This window comes from Telmatherina bonti (assembly GCF_933228915.1).
Source record: "Telmatherina bonti genome assembly, chromosome: 1".
Taxonomy (NCBI): Eukaryota; Metazoa; Chordata; class Actinopteri; order Atheriniformes; family Telmatherinidae; genus Telmatherina; species Telmatherina bonti.
This window is the reverse complement of record NC_136619.1, coordinates 13,414,618-13,430,558: the sequence shown is the minus strand read 5'-3', so window position 1 is coordinate 13,430,558 and position 15,941 is coordinate 13,414,618. Positions and strand designations below refer to the sequence as shown.

At 39.1% G+C, this 15,941-nt stretch overlaps 1 protein-coding gene across 1 annotated transcript in view; it reads right to left on the bottom strand.

Moving 5' to 3' along the window:
- Positions 1-12,610: 12,610 nt before the first annotated feature.
- The window catches only part of LOC306758538 (collagen and calcium-binding EGF domain-containing protein 1-like), a 46,175-nt gene continuing 42,844 nt past the window's right edge, over positions 12,611-15,941 (bottom strand). Inside the window, exons 8-11 of the mRNA XM_079243865.1 lie at positions 15,596-15,735; positions 14,671-14,706; positions 13,157-13,192; positions 12,611-12,933 (exon numbers count right to left, since the gene is read on the bottom strand). Coding sequence (XP_079099991.1) covers positions 12,745-12,933; positions 13,157-13,192; positions 14,671-14,706; positions 15,596-15,735 — 401 coding nt within the window. The 3' untranslated portion in view covers positions 12,611-12,744. The remainder of the gene's footprint in view (positions 12,934-13,156; positions 13,193-14,670; positions 14,707-15,595; positions 15,736-15,941) is intronic.

The following is a 15,941-nucleotide window of genomic DNA, read 5'->3' as shown; positions in this document are numbered from 1 at the left end:
GATGTCACTGTGTCACCCAGAAAGTCTGGAACGCAGAGTTTTAAGGTCAGAAAGTTATATATGTCTTTAAGAGCCCTTAAATTAGGCCTAACAACACCCAGATCATTTGGCATACCTTATGTTTTCCCCCCATTCTCCCTGAAGAAAAGCTTGGATTAACTGGAGACCTCAGTCAGGTCCTAAACCAGGTCTTTACTGGATTTATTCATTTTTCTGTCAATATTTTTTAAAGTTGCACAATCTAGTATTCTGACTTAAAACTCTGTAACACAGTGACATCTATTAAGTGCATTTTCCGAGGCTGACAAACCGCACTTTACAACTTTTGCTTCTGGGACAGCATGTGATGTTTCAGCTTAGCTTCTCTTTACTCAGCATGTCACATACTGGCAAGCGGATATCGACACACTGGCCATTTTAAACGCAGAGAGTGACTGATTCAGAAAAGAAACATGAGAAGACGTTACTGGAGGAAACGAAAGACAATATGAGACAGAAAGAGAAATAAGACACGAGTCAAACAGGACTGACTTATGCTGTCTGCAGAGAGCTCGCTGTACAAGTAGGATGCAGAATGGATGCCAAATTAGCAGTCTTTAAGGGGTACGTTGCTCAAAAAAATGCATTAAAATCTGATGTGAAGGACTCTTAAATAAGTAGCTGTGACAAACTGAGAAAGACAATGTGTGGAGTTTCAGATGTAAACATCTCCTTTAAGGCCAAATCCAAATTCTAACTTGTATCCCATCTGCTCGTTTGGTTTTTAATTCACCGATGAGGAAGTCATAAAAACAAACAAGAACACTGGCATGCATGAAGATAAATGAGTTATTGTTGGTGTTGTTAGCAGTTTACCAGTGCCAAACATGTAACTGGAATCAATTTGGGAACTAGACAGGTTAGGTTAACTTTCACTGGGATTCACTGGAGTTAAAACTGCACTAATTCCAGTATGTCCTCAAAAAATAGGCCTCATTGAACTGGTTTTTACTTCTCCTGTGGACCAGTATTGTGTTTTGTGCATATATGTGCATATGTCATCAAGTCAAGTCTATAGAGTCCTCTTTCATTAAATTTAACAAAGAAGAGCCAAGATTAACCCCTGAGAGGCCAACTTAAGAACAACTGGGGGGGGAACAGTCCATTTAAAAAAAAAAAAATGGAAGTCTTTATCGACCCTTTGACAAAATATGAAAAAAAATATATAATTCATTTCTTGTTATTTTTGCCTTTTGTTACCATACAATAGATAATTGTAGTGAAGTCCTCTGCTTTGGTATCTACCAGGGTGCAGGAGACCAGTATTTTACGGAGTACAACAGGGTTTTGAGTTATTTTTTTTTAACATAAAGTGATGCAAAATGTTTCAGAAACTGTATGTATCAGATATGTTATGTTTGGCTTTATAGGGTTAAATAAATATCCAGTAATTATTAGTTGATTTGACAGGAAAACTGTACAGCATGGATAACCACCTAGATATTTTTCCTGCAGCAACACATCTGTTTCAAGTAAATGAGTCTTGACAGACTTGTGAAGAACTTGACAACAAGGTGTTGGAGATAATTTGATTTAATCAGTTATGTTGCAGTAGAGAAACATTCAATATCTGCAGGGCACTGGCCTTTAAGGGCAGGAGTTGGTGATTTCTGCTGTAGAATTAACCCTCCTCACACACACACACACACACACACACACACACATTTAGCAGTTCTTACTGCGTGCTAAGAGAGATGCAGTAGGAAGCACATGCAAAACTAAATAAAAAAAAAAAAAAGACAGTCCTTGGCTGGTTGCTGGTTGATTGCAGTTGGTTGCAGTTAGATCTTTTCACACTGCAAGTCATAACTGAATTATTAGCTTGTTTTCCAAAGCAGGCCATTTGGAAATTTCTCTAATATAGATACCACTGTCGTGCCAACAAGGCTGCTCAGCCAAAAACAACACTGGTTTTGTGCTCTGTGTGTCTGCAACAGTGGGAGCAAGATAAGTGACTGTGCACACATCAGCATTGACAGTCAAAGTGATTTGTGCTGAGATTAGGTGCATGCCATCGCAGATAGCACGCTATCAATCACAGGTATACAGCTGTGGTTTGTTCTAAAAATATCAAGTTTTCAGCTTCATAAAAAGGAAATTCTAAGACAAATGCAGATGATTGTCACTGTTAAGCTTCGGCAACATGGTGGAAAGGAAATGTTACAACTTGTGTGTGTTTTTTTAAGTGTGTACCGACTGCAGGGACAGAGAGCATCACAGTTATATTCCTATTTTCTAGGAGGTCAAACGAGCCAGTATGAAATGCTGCTATTGTGTTGCTGACATGCAAGTGAAAACGAAAGTGACTCTCTGCAATGAGCCAGCTGTGAGAACAACATCAGTTTCCCAGGATTAATCAGAGCAGATTGCACGTACCAAAACATTTGACAGCATTGTGAAACAAGGTGAGAGGCAACGCGTCATTTTAAAAAGCACAAGGTTTCTGGTCTGTAAAAGCAATGTTTGTGGATGTTGGCTCAGATGTTACATTTCATCCAAACTCGAGGCTGTTGCATAAAGTTTATCCAACATGTTTCATTGCTTATGTTGCAAATCTCTTAATCCTTTTGTGTTATAGAGTTAACCCTATAATGATGTGTGTATCGGATTTGATACGTGCAGTTTCTGAACCCTTTTGCATCACTTATGGTGAAAACTTTCCTCAAATAATAAAAATAAAAACTTCAGATTGAAAAAAATGGAATTTTCTGCCCACATTTTTTTTGTGTGGCACTTTAAAGGGTTAAATTAATTCCTGATTTAATTGTGAGTACATTGCTTTGCTTTGCAAGCGTAAGATAAAGCAGCATGTTGGAGAGAGCTCAGCTTTGTTAGCGGCAGTTAATTTTCACTGCCTGGCTGATAGCATGTTTCATCTTGTGACTGATTAATTCCAAACATCAGGCTCAACCACCACCAAGCGTTTATGTACTGCATGCGTGTGAATCCTGTCTGATGCAACTTACTCTTCACACACATTCATTTCATACATCCATTTTCTCACGCAGTGAGAGAGAAATTCACAACTGATGACATCACAGCAGAAAACGTGCTTTTTGAGCAACTGCTGTTGAAATCAACAGATCAACTTTATTTATTTATTTTTCTTATCCAGCATTTAAGCAGGCAGAATGATTTTCTGGATGCTGTGTTCTGCTGGGCAAATTTACTCTGCCAAGGGAAGCATCATAGATATAATGCTCCCCTCGATATTCTGGATTCTTATTTTATTTTTCTATTTATTTTACATAATTGTTTGTATTACAAAGTTTGTACAGGTGGACCGGACCGGAGAGGACAGAAGAGCGACAGAAAGAGAATCAAAAAGAGGAGAAAACAGAAATGCACCTCGTAGAGAGAAAGACATGAAGAGAGAAGGAGAAAATGGCTTTTTAAATGGTGTGCATAACATTGTTTTAGTGGAGGTTTATCTTGATAAGAGAGGTTGTGATGTTATACAATCCATATAAATGTAGTCTGATGCAAACAAATTTACATTAAGTTAGAATGCCCAATGCATTTATAACATGAACACTTTCACTTTTTTTTGCAGTTTTGGCACCTAAATTATTCTAGAAATGATAAAAATTGATGCAACATTAACCTTTTTGTCTTTGACTAAGATGACAGATATCTGGCAGCTCTGGAAGCCTGATTATAATTGATTTGTAAGTTGTATCACTAATAAGTCCAATGCAGACAACACACCATTTACTCCACAGGCACAACTGACTGACCTGCAAGTGTCTAAATACACCTACAGCCAGTGGTGTAGTCCATGGTATACGTGGGTATATGGAGTATAACCACTTCTTTTTCAGTCAGCATTGAGTATTGAGTATTGAGACTTCTAAAGCGTCTGTGACGCTGCTTTTACAATTACAAACATTCCCATGCACGTATGTCTACCAGCAGCTCAACTAATGATGACAAATCCACAATGGACCAGTTGGCCAGCAGCTGCATTAATTTTAGCCTGAACATAATAAAGATGTTTATACTGTATGTGTAGCAGCCATTTTTTTAAGGGCAAAAAATTGGTAAAAGTAAGTACAATGTTGAGGTGCAAGATATTTGTCACATGTGTCACTGAGTCAAGAATTGCATTTATAATGAGCGTACTGGAGGAGGAAGTGATCTTTTCACGGCAGAATCCTTCAAAGACTCCTTAAAATGTGTAACTAGCATCATGGTTGCTGTTTAGGTTTCAGGTTAACATGGTTGGAGCGAGTGGGGTAAATTTATAAAGTGGTTAAGATGAACCACTCGGTAAATAATTGTATATTCTTAAATCTCAGATGTCCACATATATCTGAAGCTGCTGTTGTGGTGATTAAAAAAAGAGTACCGTATTTTCACGACCATAAGGCGCACCGTACTTAAAGGCGCAGTCTCAGTTATGTGCGTCCTTTCTGTATTTAACACATACATAAGGCGCACCTGACCATAGGGCGCGGGTTTTATATACCGGTACAATCCACGCCCACGGTACAATCCCCCTTTAACATTCTCAATGCACACAAGCATACAAGTATGCCTTTTTAAAAAATAGAGCGGGAGCAAAACCGAGTTTGGTTGTGCTTTATTTAAGTATTGATTACAAAGTACTAACATTTTTTAATCATCAGTCAATCATCAATAGGCGCGGGCATGGTAAAACACACGGATAAAACAAGCACACAAGTGTGCGTATTTAAAAATAGGCCGGGACCAAAACTGAGTTTGGTACTCACATTTTTTTTTACCGGTAATCGTCATCAGTCAAACCCATCAAAGTCCTCATCCTCTGTTTTCAGAATTGAACAACTGCACTAAATCTCCAGCAAACATGCGAGGTTCACTTTCTCCACTGTCAGAGTCACTTTCCGTGCCGTGCGGCTCCTCGGAAATGATGCCGGCTTTTGCGAAAGCGCGGACAACAGTGCCAGCAGACACGTTAGCCCAAGCGTCTGTCCTCCAACTCGGGCCACCTTGCCTTATGTCCACGGAAACTCAGCTGCGTCTTCTTTACCTGTCGGAGCTCGTTTTCCATCTTCCTCCACTTGTGAACCATCGATTCATTAATCTTAAATTCTCTCTCGGCTGCTCGATTTCCATGTTGCTTGATGTAGTTGATGGCCTTCAGTTTAAACTGTGCTTCATAAACGTGTCTTTTTGCCATTTTCAGGGTTGTTAGAAAAAGGTGTTCTGCATAACACACATACCTGTTCGTTTATATGCGATCAACGCCCACGCTTCACCCTTTAACGTTCTCATGGTGTTCTTTACTACGTCCGATTACAACAACAACAACAATAACAACACGCACACAAGCACTATAGGGCGCGCCGCACATTTTGAAGAAAATCTAAGATGTGCGCCTTATGGTCGTGAAAATACGGTAACGTTAAGAGTATGTTAAAATATGTTTCATAGGAGCAAATTTTTCTAGTAAGGATACATTTCTAAATGTCAGCTTGAACAATGTTTTGAACAAAGCAAATTTTTCCAGGTTAAAATACATAAAACACCATAGATGCTGATCATTTCCTTCTAAACCATGTGAATCATTTAGATAATTCTTACATATACTGGGGCTTTAATCACTTTGACATAGCTCTCATCATTTCCACTGACAGGAGACATCCTAAAATAATGACATTTTTTATTGCTTTGTTTTTATTATTAGGGTTCGAGCTTTACGAATAGGCTGGCGCCTATTGTTGTTGTTGTTATTATCATTATCATTATTATTATTATTAGTTGAATCCATAAAATTATTTCTGGCCTGAAGCACAGCAAATGTAAAAAAAAAAAAAAGCCGGCTCAACTTATCTCATGTTTCCTAAAATAATTTAAAGTTATTTTATGCTACCTTCTTTGTATCTCTGTGTTAAGGGTAAATTTATAACCACTAGAAATTGTTCTACTGAGCTGCTTTCCCTGCAACAGCTAAATCAACTTTATAAGTGATTAGTAACATCTGCTACAATTTCTGCTTCCATTTCTCATTTCTACTATTTAAATCCTCAGCACGGAGCTAGTTGCTAATTTTGCTAATCATGCTGTCAACCAGTTAATTTCAAGCTTGATAATAACTTTAGCAATAATATGGAGACACAAAGCCATCTTGTTTGGCAGAGAAATAGTGTTTACTGATTGGCTGCTACTGCTTTAGTTACAGCTGTGAAAACCGTATCAGTGACGGTAGGAATTGCTGATTTTTCTGCCATCGACTGGGGCTTTTAGACTGGAAAACTGCACTCTAAATGAGGTAAGTTGAGCATTTGACAAAAGTATTGCTGCTTTAGTGAGAAAATTGCTTTTTTACAACAGTTGAATTGTTTATTTCTGAGTTCATCGACAGAGTTTTCTTTGTTTGCAGGATAAGAAGTGGTGTTGTAACTTCTTTGGCTTCATACTATTAGATGCTAATATTCTGGGACATGCAACACTCTCATTATTACCAACCATTGTACGGATAAAGCCCAGGGCAAGATAGAGCTTACAGATATTATCTTGTGTTTTTAATTAATGTGTTTTTTATTTAATATTGTTTGCCTGCTGGTACTTTTACAACTTTTTCCATTTTTATCTTTGTGCAGTAACTGTTTAATTTAGCTTATCTGTCATAACTCATAGTGTGTGTGCTGTTTGGTAAGGGACTGTAAAAGAATAAGATTATAATAAACTGAGGGACTAAAAATGTGATGAGAGCCAAAGTTAATTATAATTTGGGAGTGAGTTTTCATCGTAGATCCAGATTCTGAATATATAAACATTGATAGAAGAGCATTAAGGAACAAGATAAATATAGATTCACGCAGGAAACATTTTCAACTTCAGGCAGTGTCACGGCAAAATGCTATGTGAGTTCACTTTCAAACAATTATTTTCCACAATAATTTTCATGATCTACAATAACATGCAGCTAATAACTGGACATGTTTTGCTTGATGATGATTTACCTGTGACAACTTGTGACAGTACACGACCACATTGTCATGCGGCCCCTTCTACAAAGCCACAGCTTACACACAAAGTTTTAAACAAATGGACAAAACTACTTAAAACATATTTTCTTGTAAAATTGGGATGTATCTTGTAAAAGTGGGGCTGTCACAGGCCAGATCAGGAGGTCAAGCAGAAAAGATGAATCTGTTGTCCTCACGCAAAGCAACTGTGTAGCCTCAGGCAGCACTCCCCCCCCCCTCCCCACTAAAGACAAGAGAGCTGCAGACCTGCTCATCCGGTTTTTCACACTCTTGGCTGTGCTGTGTGCAAGCGAACAGCTTGTAAATGACAGAGGAAGCCAAAGTGTATTAAGACCGAATGCCTCAGGCCAAGGGAGTTTACACAACCTGTTGCCATTAATCCACCCTCTCAGATTTTTCTATCCAGTTCTGCCATAACGATGCCAGTCAAGTGCAACTTTTCTTATGAAGCTCAGTACAAGTTTTTGGCACCTTGTTCATTTACATTCCTGACAGATGTGATATTGTTTCTGTCTTAGATCTGCCAGGAGCCACTACTGTTTTGAATCAAATCATGTGTCATTCACACGGTTAATAAATCAAATTTGGCTAACTGTGAAAATACTAATGCTCTATTCATATTTCATAAATTCATATATATATATATATATATATATATATATATATATATATATATATATATATATATATATATATATACATATTGCAGCCCATACATACATTGGGTTTCAATGACTACAATCTTATGAGTTATTAAACACATCCAGACGGTTTATAATATTATAAAATATCTGTGCAGCCATGTAAACAATCAGTATTTCTGCAACAACCTAATGCAGTGACTTTTTAAACATGCACCAACATGGCTCCCAATAATACGCACTCAATGAGCTTGGTAGCATGTGTCTGACACAGCTGATAGGTCCATTACTCAGCAGACAAGCTCAAATTCTCAGGACTCTTAGCAGTTCCATTTTAAGCAGAGTGATAGAAGTTTGTCTACAATCGGAAAAGGGTGTGCCCAAAGACAAGGACTGGAGGAGGAACAAGCTTCAGAGTAAACTAAGACACTTAACACTTGACCTGAGGCACGTAGCTCAGATTTAAGAATGAGTTAGCGTGTCAAGATAGCGTGTCTTGAAGCAGACCACGCCTGCACCTGTCAGGTGTTCTGTGACATGGGGGTTTTATGAGTGTATGCGTGTGTTCTCCCTATTCTTGTTGCACGCAGGTGATGATGATGGACAACAGTATTCACCCATCACCTGCTCTGGCTACAGGTTCCTGGAAACAGCTAAATATTCATTAACTGCAGTTCACCTGTTGTTTTCTTCACCTTTTTGTTGACTCATGAAATCTAGTTATATAAACTTTCTGTGTCAGTTCCAACTATCTTAATTACCTCTGTTTGTTGGCTTGATTTCCAGACTGTGTATGACTTTGTTCCAACTTGCACAGCGAGTGCAGTGTTACTGTTTTATTGGGTTGCACCGTTTTTGTTTACATAATTAACAAACCCAAATCAGAAGGACGGGACAGAGGCGCTAATCATGCCAGCACAAGAGCACAAGAGTACAAGGGCCATCAAGTCTCAGATCTACCACACCAGGCAGGATCCCAGGTGCAGACTGTGCAAAGAAAGCCATGAAACAATCCAGCACCTCCCAGCAGGGTGCAAGATACTGGCAGGCAAAGAATACATGGAACGCCATAACCAAGTAGCCGACATAGTGTACAGGAACATCTGTGCAGAATATGGACTGGAAACCCCAAAGTCCCAATCGGAGACACCACCTGAGGTGGTGAATGAACGGAATAAGATCCTCTGGGACTTCCAGATTCAGACCCACAAAATGATGATGGCCAACCAGCCGGACATAGTGATCATGGATAGCCGCAGAGGAAAGCCGTGGTGATCGATGGATCCATCCCCAATGATGGAAATATCAGGAAAAAGGAGCAGGAGAAACTGAAGAAGTACCAAGGCCTTAAGGAAGAACTGAAGAAGGCCTGGAAGGTGAAAGCAACAGTTGTACCCATAGTAATGGGAGCACTGGGGCCGTGTCCCGATGGATGGATGGAGCCTACCGTTCTGACTTTTCACCTTTGGCTTGGAGCAAACAACATGTGAAGCTGATGTAGGATACTTTTTTGTCTGAATGAAACACAATTCCTCTGAATGATGTTTCATCCCAGGTACCTCAGAACCCAAATATGCTGAGAGAAAATGAACAAGGTTGATAGGAGGCTTTGTTGAACACTGATGTTTCAAATGACAGTATTAAGCATAATTACATGAAATTTTGCTTGTTCAGAACATCTTTGGTTAGCATGCATTTGTTCTCAAACCTCACTTTTCTTTCTTTTAGGTAGCACTACACAACTTTTTTTTTTTTTTACCTTAAAAATATGTGTTTCGGACTCTTATTGATAGTACAGTGACACCTATTATGTACGTTTCTGATGGCTTTGAAGCCCAGCATCATCCCAAAGCTGAGACACTGATCTTCACAACATTTGTTTCCAGGACACTTTGGTACATTACAGCTGAGTTTCGTTTGACACTCCAAGTCACAAGCCAGCAATTATGTATCAACACACTTTATTTAAATGCGAAATGTGCCCAAATCAAAGAAATACAAGAGCACAATATCAGAGGAAAAGAAAGAGAAATAGATAGAGATAAAGACAAGAATCAACATTGTACTGACTTTCACCGATTACAGAGAGCTCAGAGAACAGGCAGGATGCAAGATGGGTGCTGAGTTCGCTGTCATTAGTTAGTAGCTCAGAAATGCTTCTTTGAAGATTCACTACGTAACTTTCCAACTTTAAAACTGCATTCTGGACTCATTTAAAGGCACAGTAACATTTATTATATGCATTTCTGGAGCAAGGTTTTACACACCTGGTCACAGCCTAGCAAACAAATAAAAACACACCCGCTGTTTTGAACATGCACCTTCGATGATTCAGCAAACAAATTCAAGACGGCATTATCGGAGAAAAGGAGGAAAAGAAAAGGACAAAAAAAGTTAATGCAAGTGTCGATACTGACTTTACTACTGGACTACTACTACTACTACTTCTCCACTGCATCAGCGAGATTCCCACCTTAAAAAAAACCCCAAACACAAACATGCACAGAAGCCATTCTCTCACTCATAACACACACAAAGAAGCAGACCATTTGAAGTGACAGCCCTGTCGTGCGTTAAATGTATTTATGGATGGCCACAGCGTGCCAGTGCGGAAATTCCTCTCATACTAGGAAACATCTGGTCCAGTTTTATCAGTTGTATCTTAACTCTCATCTAAGAATATCAGCAAATAGTTACACAATTTTTCTCCCTGTACAACATAATCGGAGTGCAGCATCCCAAGGGCCTAGAGTGAAAACACAGGAAAATCTGATAGTCAAATATACGAGTTATAAATACAAGTAGATACAAGCTGACACAAATGATGTCATGGGTTGATAAGATAAACAGTAGACAGATTTGTTTTAATAAAGATACAACAGTTTTTTTTCTTTATTTGCTGATCATATTACAGATGTGGCAGGTCTATTGTCAGTGTTGGAACATGAACTCTGTTGACATTATGATGCAGTCTGTTGACATTGCTCCTGCCGTTCCCTACAGGTTGAGATGAAAGCTTCTAATTGCATGACAAGTGGTGAAGGAAATGAGATAATCTCTTCTAGTCTCAGTTTCAGCCTCTTTCTTACTGACACGATTCTCAAATTGTTTCATGTTGCGTTTCCTCTACCCTGTTGTCCTGGCAACGATTGTACTGCACACCAGTGGGTGGAACCATTAGGTGAGAAACCTGCCAAGTAAGACAAACATACACACGCACACATAGGTGTTAGGTCATATACTTAGATAAATTACATCTTATCCACACAAATGTGAATAATATCAGTTACTCAGTAAACATCCTTTCTCACACAGAAGCTTTGCAATGCAGACAAATTTGCCAGATGCTTTCATCAGGATCAAAGTTTGAAAAACAGAGTTCATCCTAACAAAGGTCAAACAGCATGGGACTGATCACAGCATGGGTCAAACACAACCTGTCTTTATTTTTATGTGACACTGTGGTTTACAATCTCCTCGGTGGATGGTTCAAGCTCCAACAGGTCCCCCCTCCACTGCTTAGGGCCAACAATTACTCCTCCAGCTCTCCATTCCCAAGAATCTAACCACTGACCCAGTAAGAAGAAAGAGTGATCGGGGCAATAAATGAAAGCATCTGCACATGAATACTGATACATTATAGATTTATTTCTGTAACTTTTATTTGGACCAATTTGAATATATCTTGATGTTTATGACATTTTAAAGGGATTATCTGTGACTTAGCTCCCTCTGCTGGTGACACTGAGGAGATAACCTTTTACAATGCGAATGCAAAACGGCCTGTCAACCCCAGCTCTGTGGCATTTTGGCAGTGTTGAAGAAGAAAAACGTATTACTAACTGACTTACCTAACAAAGCCTTCACAGCTTGACTTCGGATCGACAATAAGTTCTCTAGTCTGCAGGGAACACTTTGCTTCTTGCAACACACAAGAGGTTTAAAGTGGTGTCAAACATGGACAGTAGAAGATTTATGCAGATCTTATCTTCTTTTATTAACAGTGAAAATGTTACAATCCTGACTGTAGTATGAAAATGCACATGTTGTATCTGCTATAGAACAAGTGTCATTGAAGTAATTAATAATTACACTTTGGCAGACCTTGCTACATGCTGCTTTGATATAAGAAAGGTCCTGTTTGCAGTATTTGCCAGGTGTGATGTTTCTCTGTACAAAACTTGCAATATGCTACATTACTGCTTCTTAATGTAAGCTAACATGTATACGCTAAAATGTAAGTGTTGCACTGGCAATACTTGTGCAGTCCAGTTGGGACTCAAATGTCATAACCTGGCAATAACAATGGCCAATTAGAGAGTGTGTAGAAGTGGTCCCCATCAATCTGTCCATGTAAGCATTGTGTTCACAGTCAACTTCCTGTTAAAACATATGGGTTATAAAGAGGGTTCCTGCATTTAATATAGCTGTTTTGTTATTTCCAAGCAGCAGGTAAAAAGCTACTATTCTACTTTTTAATTGTCTTTCAAATCAAGTTCCATAGTTAGATTAATTTCAATAACACCATGGTCATGAAATGAAGTGTTTTCTTTGTTTTCCCCAAAGAAAATTTGAAGAGCTCCGACTTGAGCTTTGGACACTGCAGGCAGGTGCAGGGGAGCCAAACAGTGCAGGTCCTGAATCCTTTTCTTTTTTTTTTTAACCAGTGCCCTGCAGGCAAAACATAAACTGCCAGAGCAGAGCTTCCATGGTTGGACTCGGGAACAGGAAGAGATGTAGACGATAAAGTTCATCGTTTGAAGTGGTTCAGCTCAGAGGCACAGCTCAGAGGCTCAGACATAAAGGCTCACGCTGCATCTTTCTCACCGTGTCCTGCACGCACACCCCTTACTCCCATCCACAGTACGGGAAAGGCAGCAGAGCAGTGCTTGCAGTGGTTTCTTGTCTCTCAGTTTTACTGTGAATTCATACAAGTTTAATTGCCGTGTCCTCCCGAATTGTGAGCTGAGGAAGTATAAACATGTCGACATGTTTATCCCCATCATGTGTTATCCACGAACAAAGAGTCAGCTTCGGTTGTTGCTTTGCTGGGGTGATAGATTGTCACTCTGAGTGGGCTTTTGAAGGGGTCAGGTATTGAGCATGAGATCTTCTTGTCCCGAGCCCCACTCCACAAAATCTGCTTCCCCACTGGACTGAGGAGGAGTGTCCAGAGAGATGCCTCGTCGCTCACCAAACACCTTCTCTTGCAGTTCGATGATGTCATGGCGGATGTCGGCCATCATTATCAGGAGGAAGTCGAAGGAGCCGGGTGGTCCCTGGAGACAGATAAGGAATCTGGGCTTTATGTTATGTTTCAGTTTACACGCATTGAGCATGTTTTTAAGTTAGAAAACGCACAACCCCACAACATGCAGATTATTTTAAACATATAGTTTAAGAATGACTTTAATCTCAGTGACATTAACAAAACTTTGACTTTGTAAAAAGTACTTTCAAGTGTGAATTTTAAATTGTGTTTAATCAGAAAAATATACTTACAGGTTCACCTTTGAGACCTGGAGCTCCTCGATCACCCTGCAGGTGAGAAACAGCAGAAATAAACCAGTTTCTTTTCACTCTGCAGCTCGTCTAAAAAATCTTATCATGCCGCATTAGCGGTCAGTTTGAGTAAAAAAGTAACTAAAATGAATTGAAAATGTAAGAATGCACCCATAAATTGTATAATAATTCAGTTATATGTGTGATATAAAATGGTCATTTTATTCATATAATATTGGATGACAAGCTGTTCAGGGTGTACCCTGCCTTTTGCCCAAAATCTGCTGGGATAGGCTCCAGCTTCCCCGCGACCCTTCATCGAACTAAGCGGTTACGAAAATGAATGAATGAATAATATTAAAATCTCTATGAAAATATGTTGGGATGGTGCCTTAAATACAAATAAAATCAGAATGCAGTCATTTGAAAATATGAATAAACATTTTATTCACAAAACAACAATATAAACATTAAATGCTGAAACTGACATTTTTTTCATTCATGAGGAAATGAGCTAATTTTAGTCACATAGTACTAGCATCTGTTTCGAATAATAAACTATTATTTAATATTTTACAAACAGAACTGGCCGATTACTGTAAGCACCATCAGCTTGCCCGTCTGATTAGCTGGGAAAACCACTTTGTGAACTTTTGGGAGAATGCTGTAGCTTTTTTTTTGTCTGGCTACCCTACAGTCCTGAGTCTTCTGTGTCGTTTTGTGTTTCATGATTAACTAAATGTTTCCTGTTGGCGAAGGATCTGGACTGCAGGCAGGCCAGTCCGGCATCTGAACTCTTCTTACGTAAAACCAAAATGTAGCAATAGATGGTGGTTTGACATTGTCCTGCTGTAATATAAAAGCTTTTCCTGAAAAAGCAGTCTGGATAGTCGCACATGTCGCGCCAAACGTCAGCCTGTAAATAGAGATGACGTTTAACAAACACACTGATGCTCCCCCCTGTCAGTTCTGAAAATAAGCTCAGACGACGTGATTTTAGAGTTTAAAGGATTGCTCCTTTAAACTCTTGGCGGTGCTATTGTACATTAACAGGTGTTAAGAGTGTGTTGTTCAGTAACTAGTTATATGCAAAATGTTTCTCCAGGCTCTTGTTGCTGTGTCCCAAATTTGCAAGATGGGTGAAATTCATCATGAACTTTTATATTTTTTGTAAATCTCATTAAATATTTTTAGTTTATCGGCTCATTAGATTTACAAATCTTTGTTTTTAGTCACATTTTACACAACAACCAAATGTTTGGGACTGGGGTTGGAATTAATGTCAGTGTTTGCACAACATGCATTGTTGTAATTGAAAAAACAATCATGATCTTAATAGAATCAGCTTTCCAGAGCATGTTGCAGGTACTGTATTTCTTTTACGTGTAAAATTCTGGTTAAGGTGTGTGTGTAATGGCTAAAGCAATATAAATACCAGACGGGAGCTGCGGCTTCATACAAGAACACACAGACAAGAGAACAAACACACACACACACACACACAGTTAAGTTACCTTTAATCCATCTCTTCCTGGAGCTCCAGGTGGTCCCTGGAAATACACAAGATCAGTAATTCTCAAATCTTGTCAACTGACGGATGCTGAAAATATGCACATAACCAAAGCATCTCTTCTATTAAACTTCACTCAGACAGACTGGAATACCTCCAGAAGCAGAAAATAACCTTTAACATATTCTCTGTTCTCCATAAAACCTTTGCGACGTCGCCGCTTGGAAAAGTTGATTTCTCCTGTGATGCTGGATGAAGTAACGTCTTTGGTTATTTTATGCTCAGACCACCCAGCAGCACCAGTCTGAAGATATTTCACCACCCTCCCTCTATTTACTCACACTGAAACACACCTGTCCATTATACCACCCAAAAGCCTGATGAATACTACAAGCTCCTTGAGCACTGATGTGGAGTTGAAACTAAAAAACGTCTTTGTAACGTTTGATTTAAAGGATTTCTGGATTTCTTGTGTCTATAAACCATCAATAGTAAAAACAAACTGGTTAAAAAAACACAAGTTTTATAGTAATTTTTTTCTTATAGTCATTTCATTCTGTGGTTCAACAATAGATATAAAAATTGTGTCTTAAATTTTAAATAGTTGCACATTTGACCTGCTGACAGACTACTAATCCTAAATCAATGAAGACCAAGACCAGTTTCAGGCAGAAGTGGCTTTCCAGCGCTTCTTTAGCTTTGCTACACTTTAATTTCAGAAAGAGTGAGTTTCCAGTCAGTAATAAATGATGGATTTTGTACAGTTTGGGATAAAATGTGAGGAATCATCCTGTACTGTAGTTAAATGAGTTGCTAAATAATGAACTTTAGTCTCGACCTCCCCCCAGCAGTGTTGTTCACGTCAGCCTAGTTTGATAGGAGGCTGCAACGACCTGAAGGACATGTGATAACCACAAACTATTTCTCACCACTGGCCCTCTGCGGCCCCTCTTTATATGCCTCAGGTCAGGCTCTGGACCGATAGGTCCCATGTCTCCCCGTGGACCTCGTGGGCCAGGAGGACCCCTATCTCCTGGCTCCCCCCGGCCTCCAGGTTCTCCTGGGTGTCCTTGTAAAGAGAGATGAGAAAAGACAGAAAATAAAACTTTAAAATAGAAGAGTGGGTTGAATTGTAGCATCAATTTAGACAGTAAAATGACAACATTTACTCTCACTGGCACATCGCTTCACCTGCTTGTAATACACATTGCTAATTCAGTTCAGTTCAATTTAATTCAAATCAAATTTTATTTACATAGCACATTTAACACAACC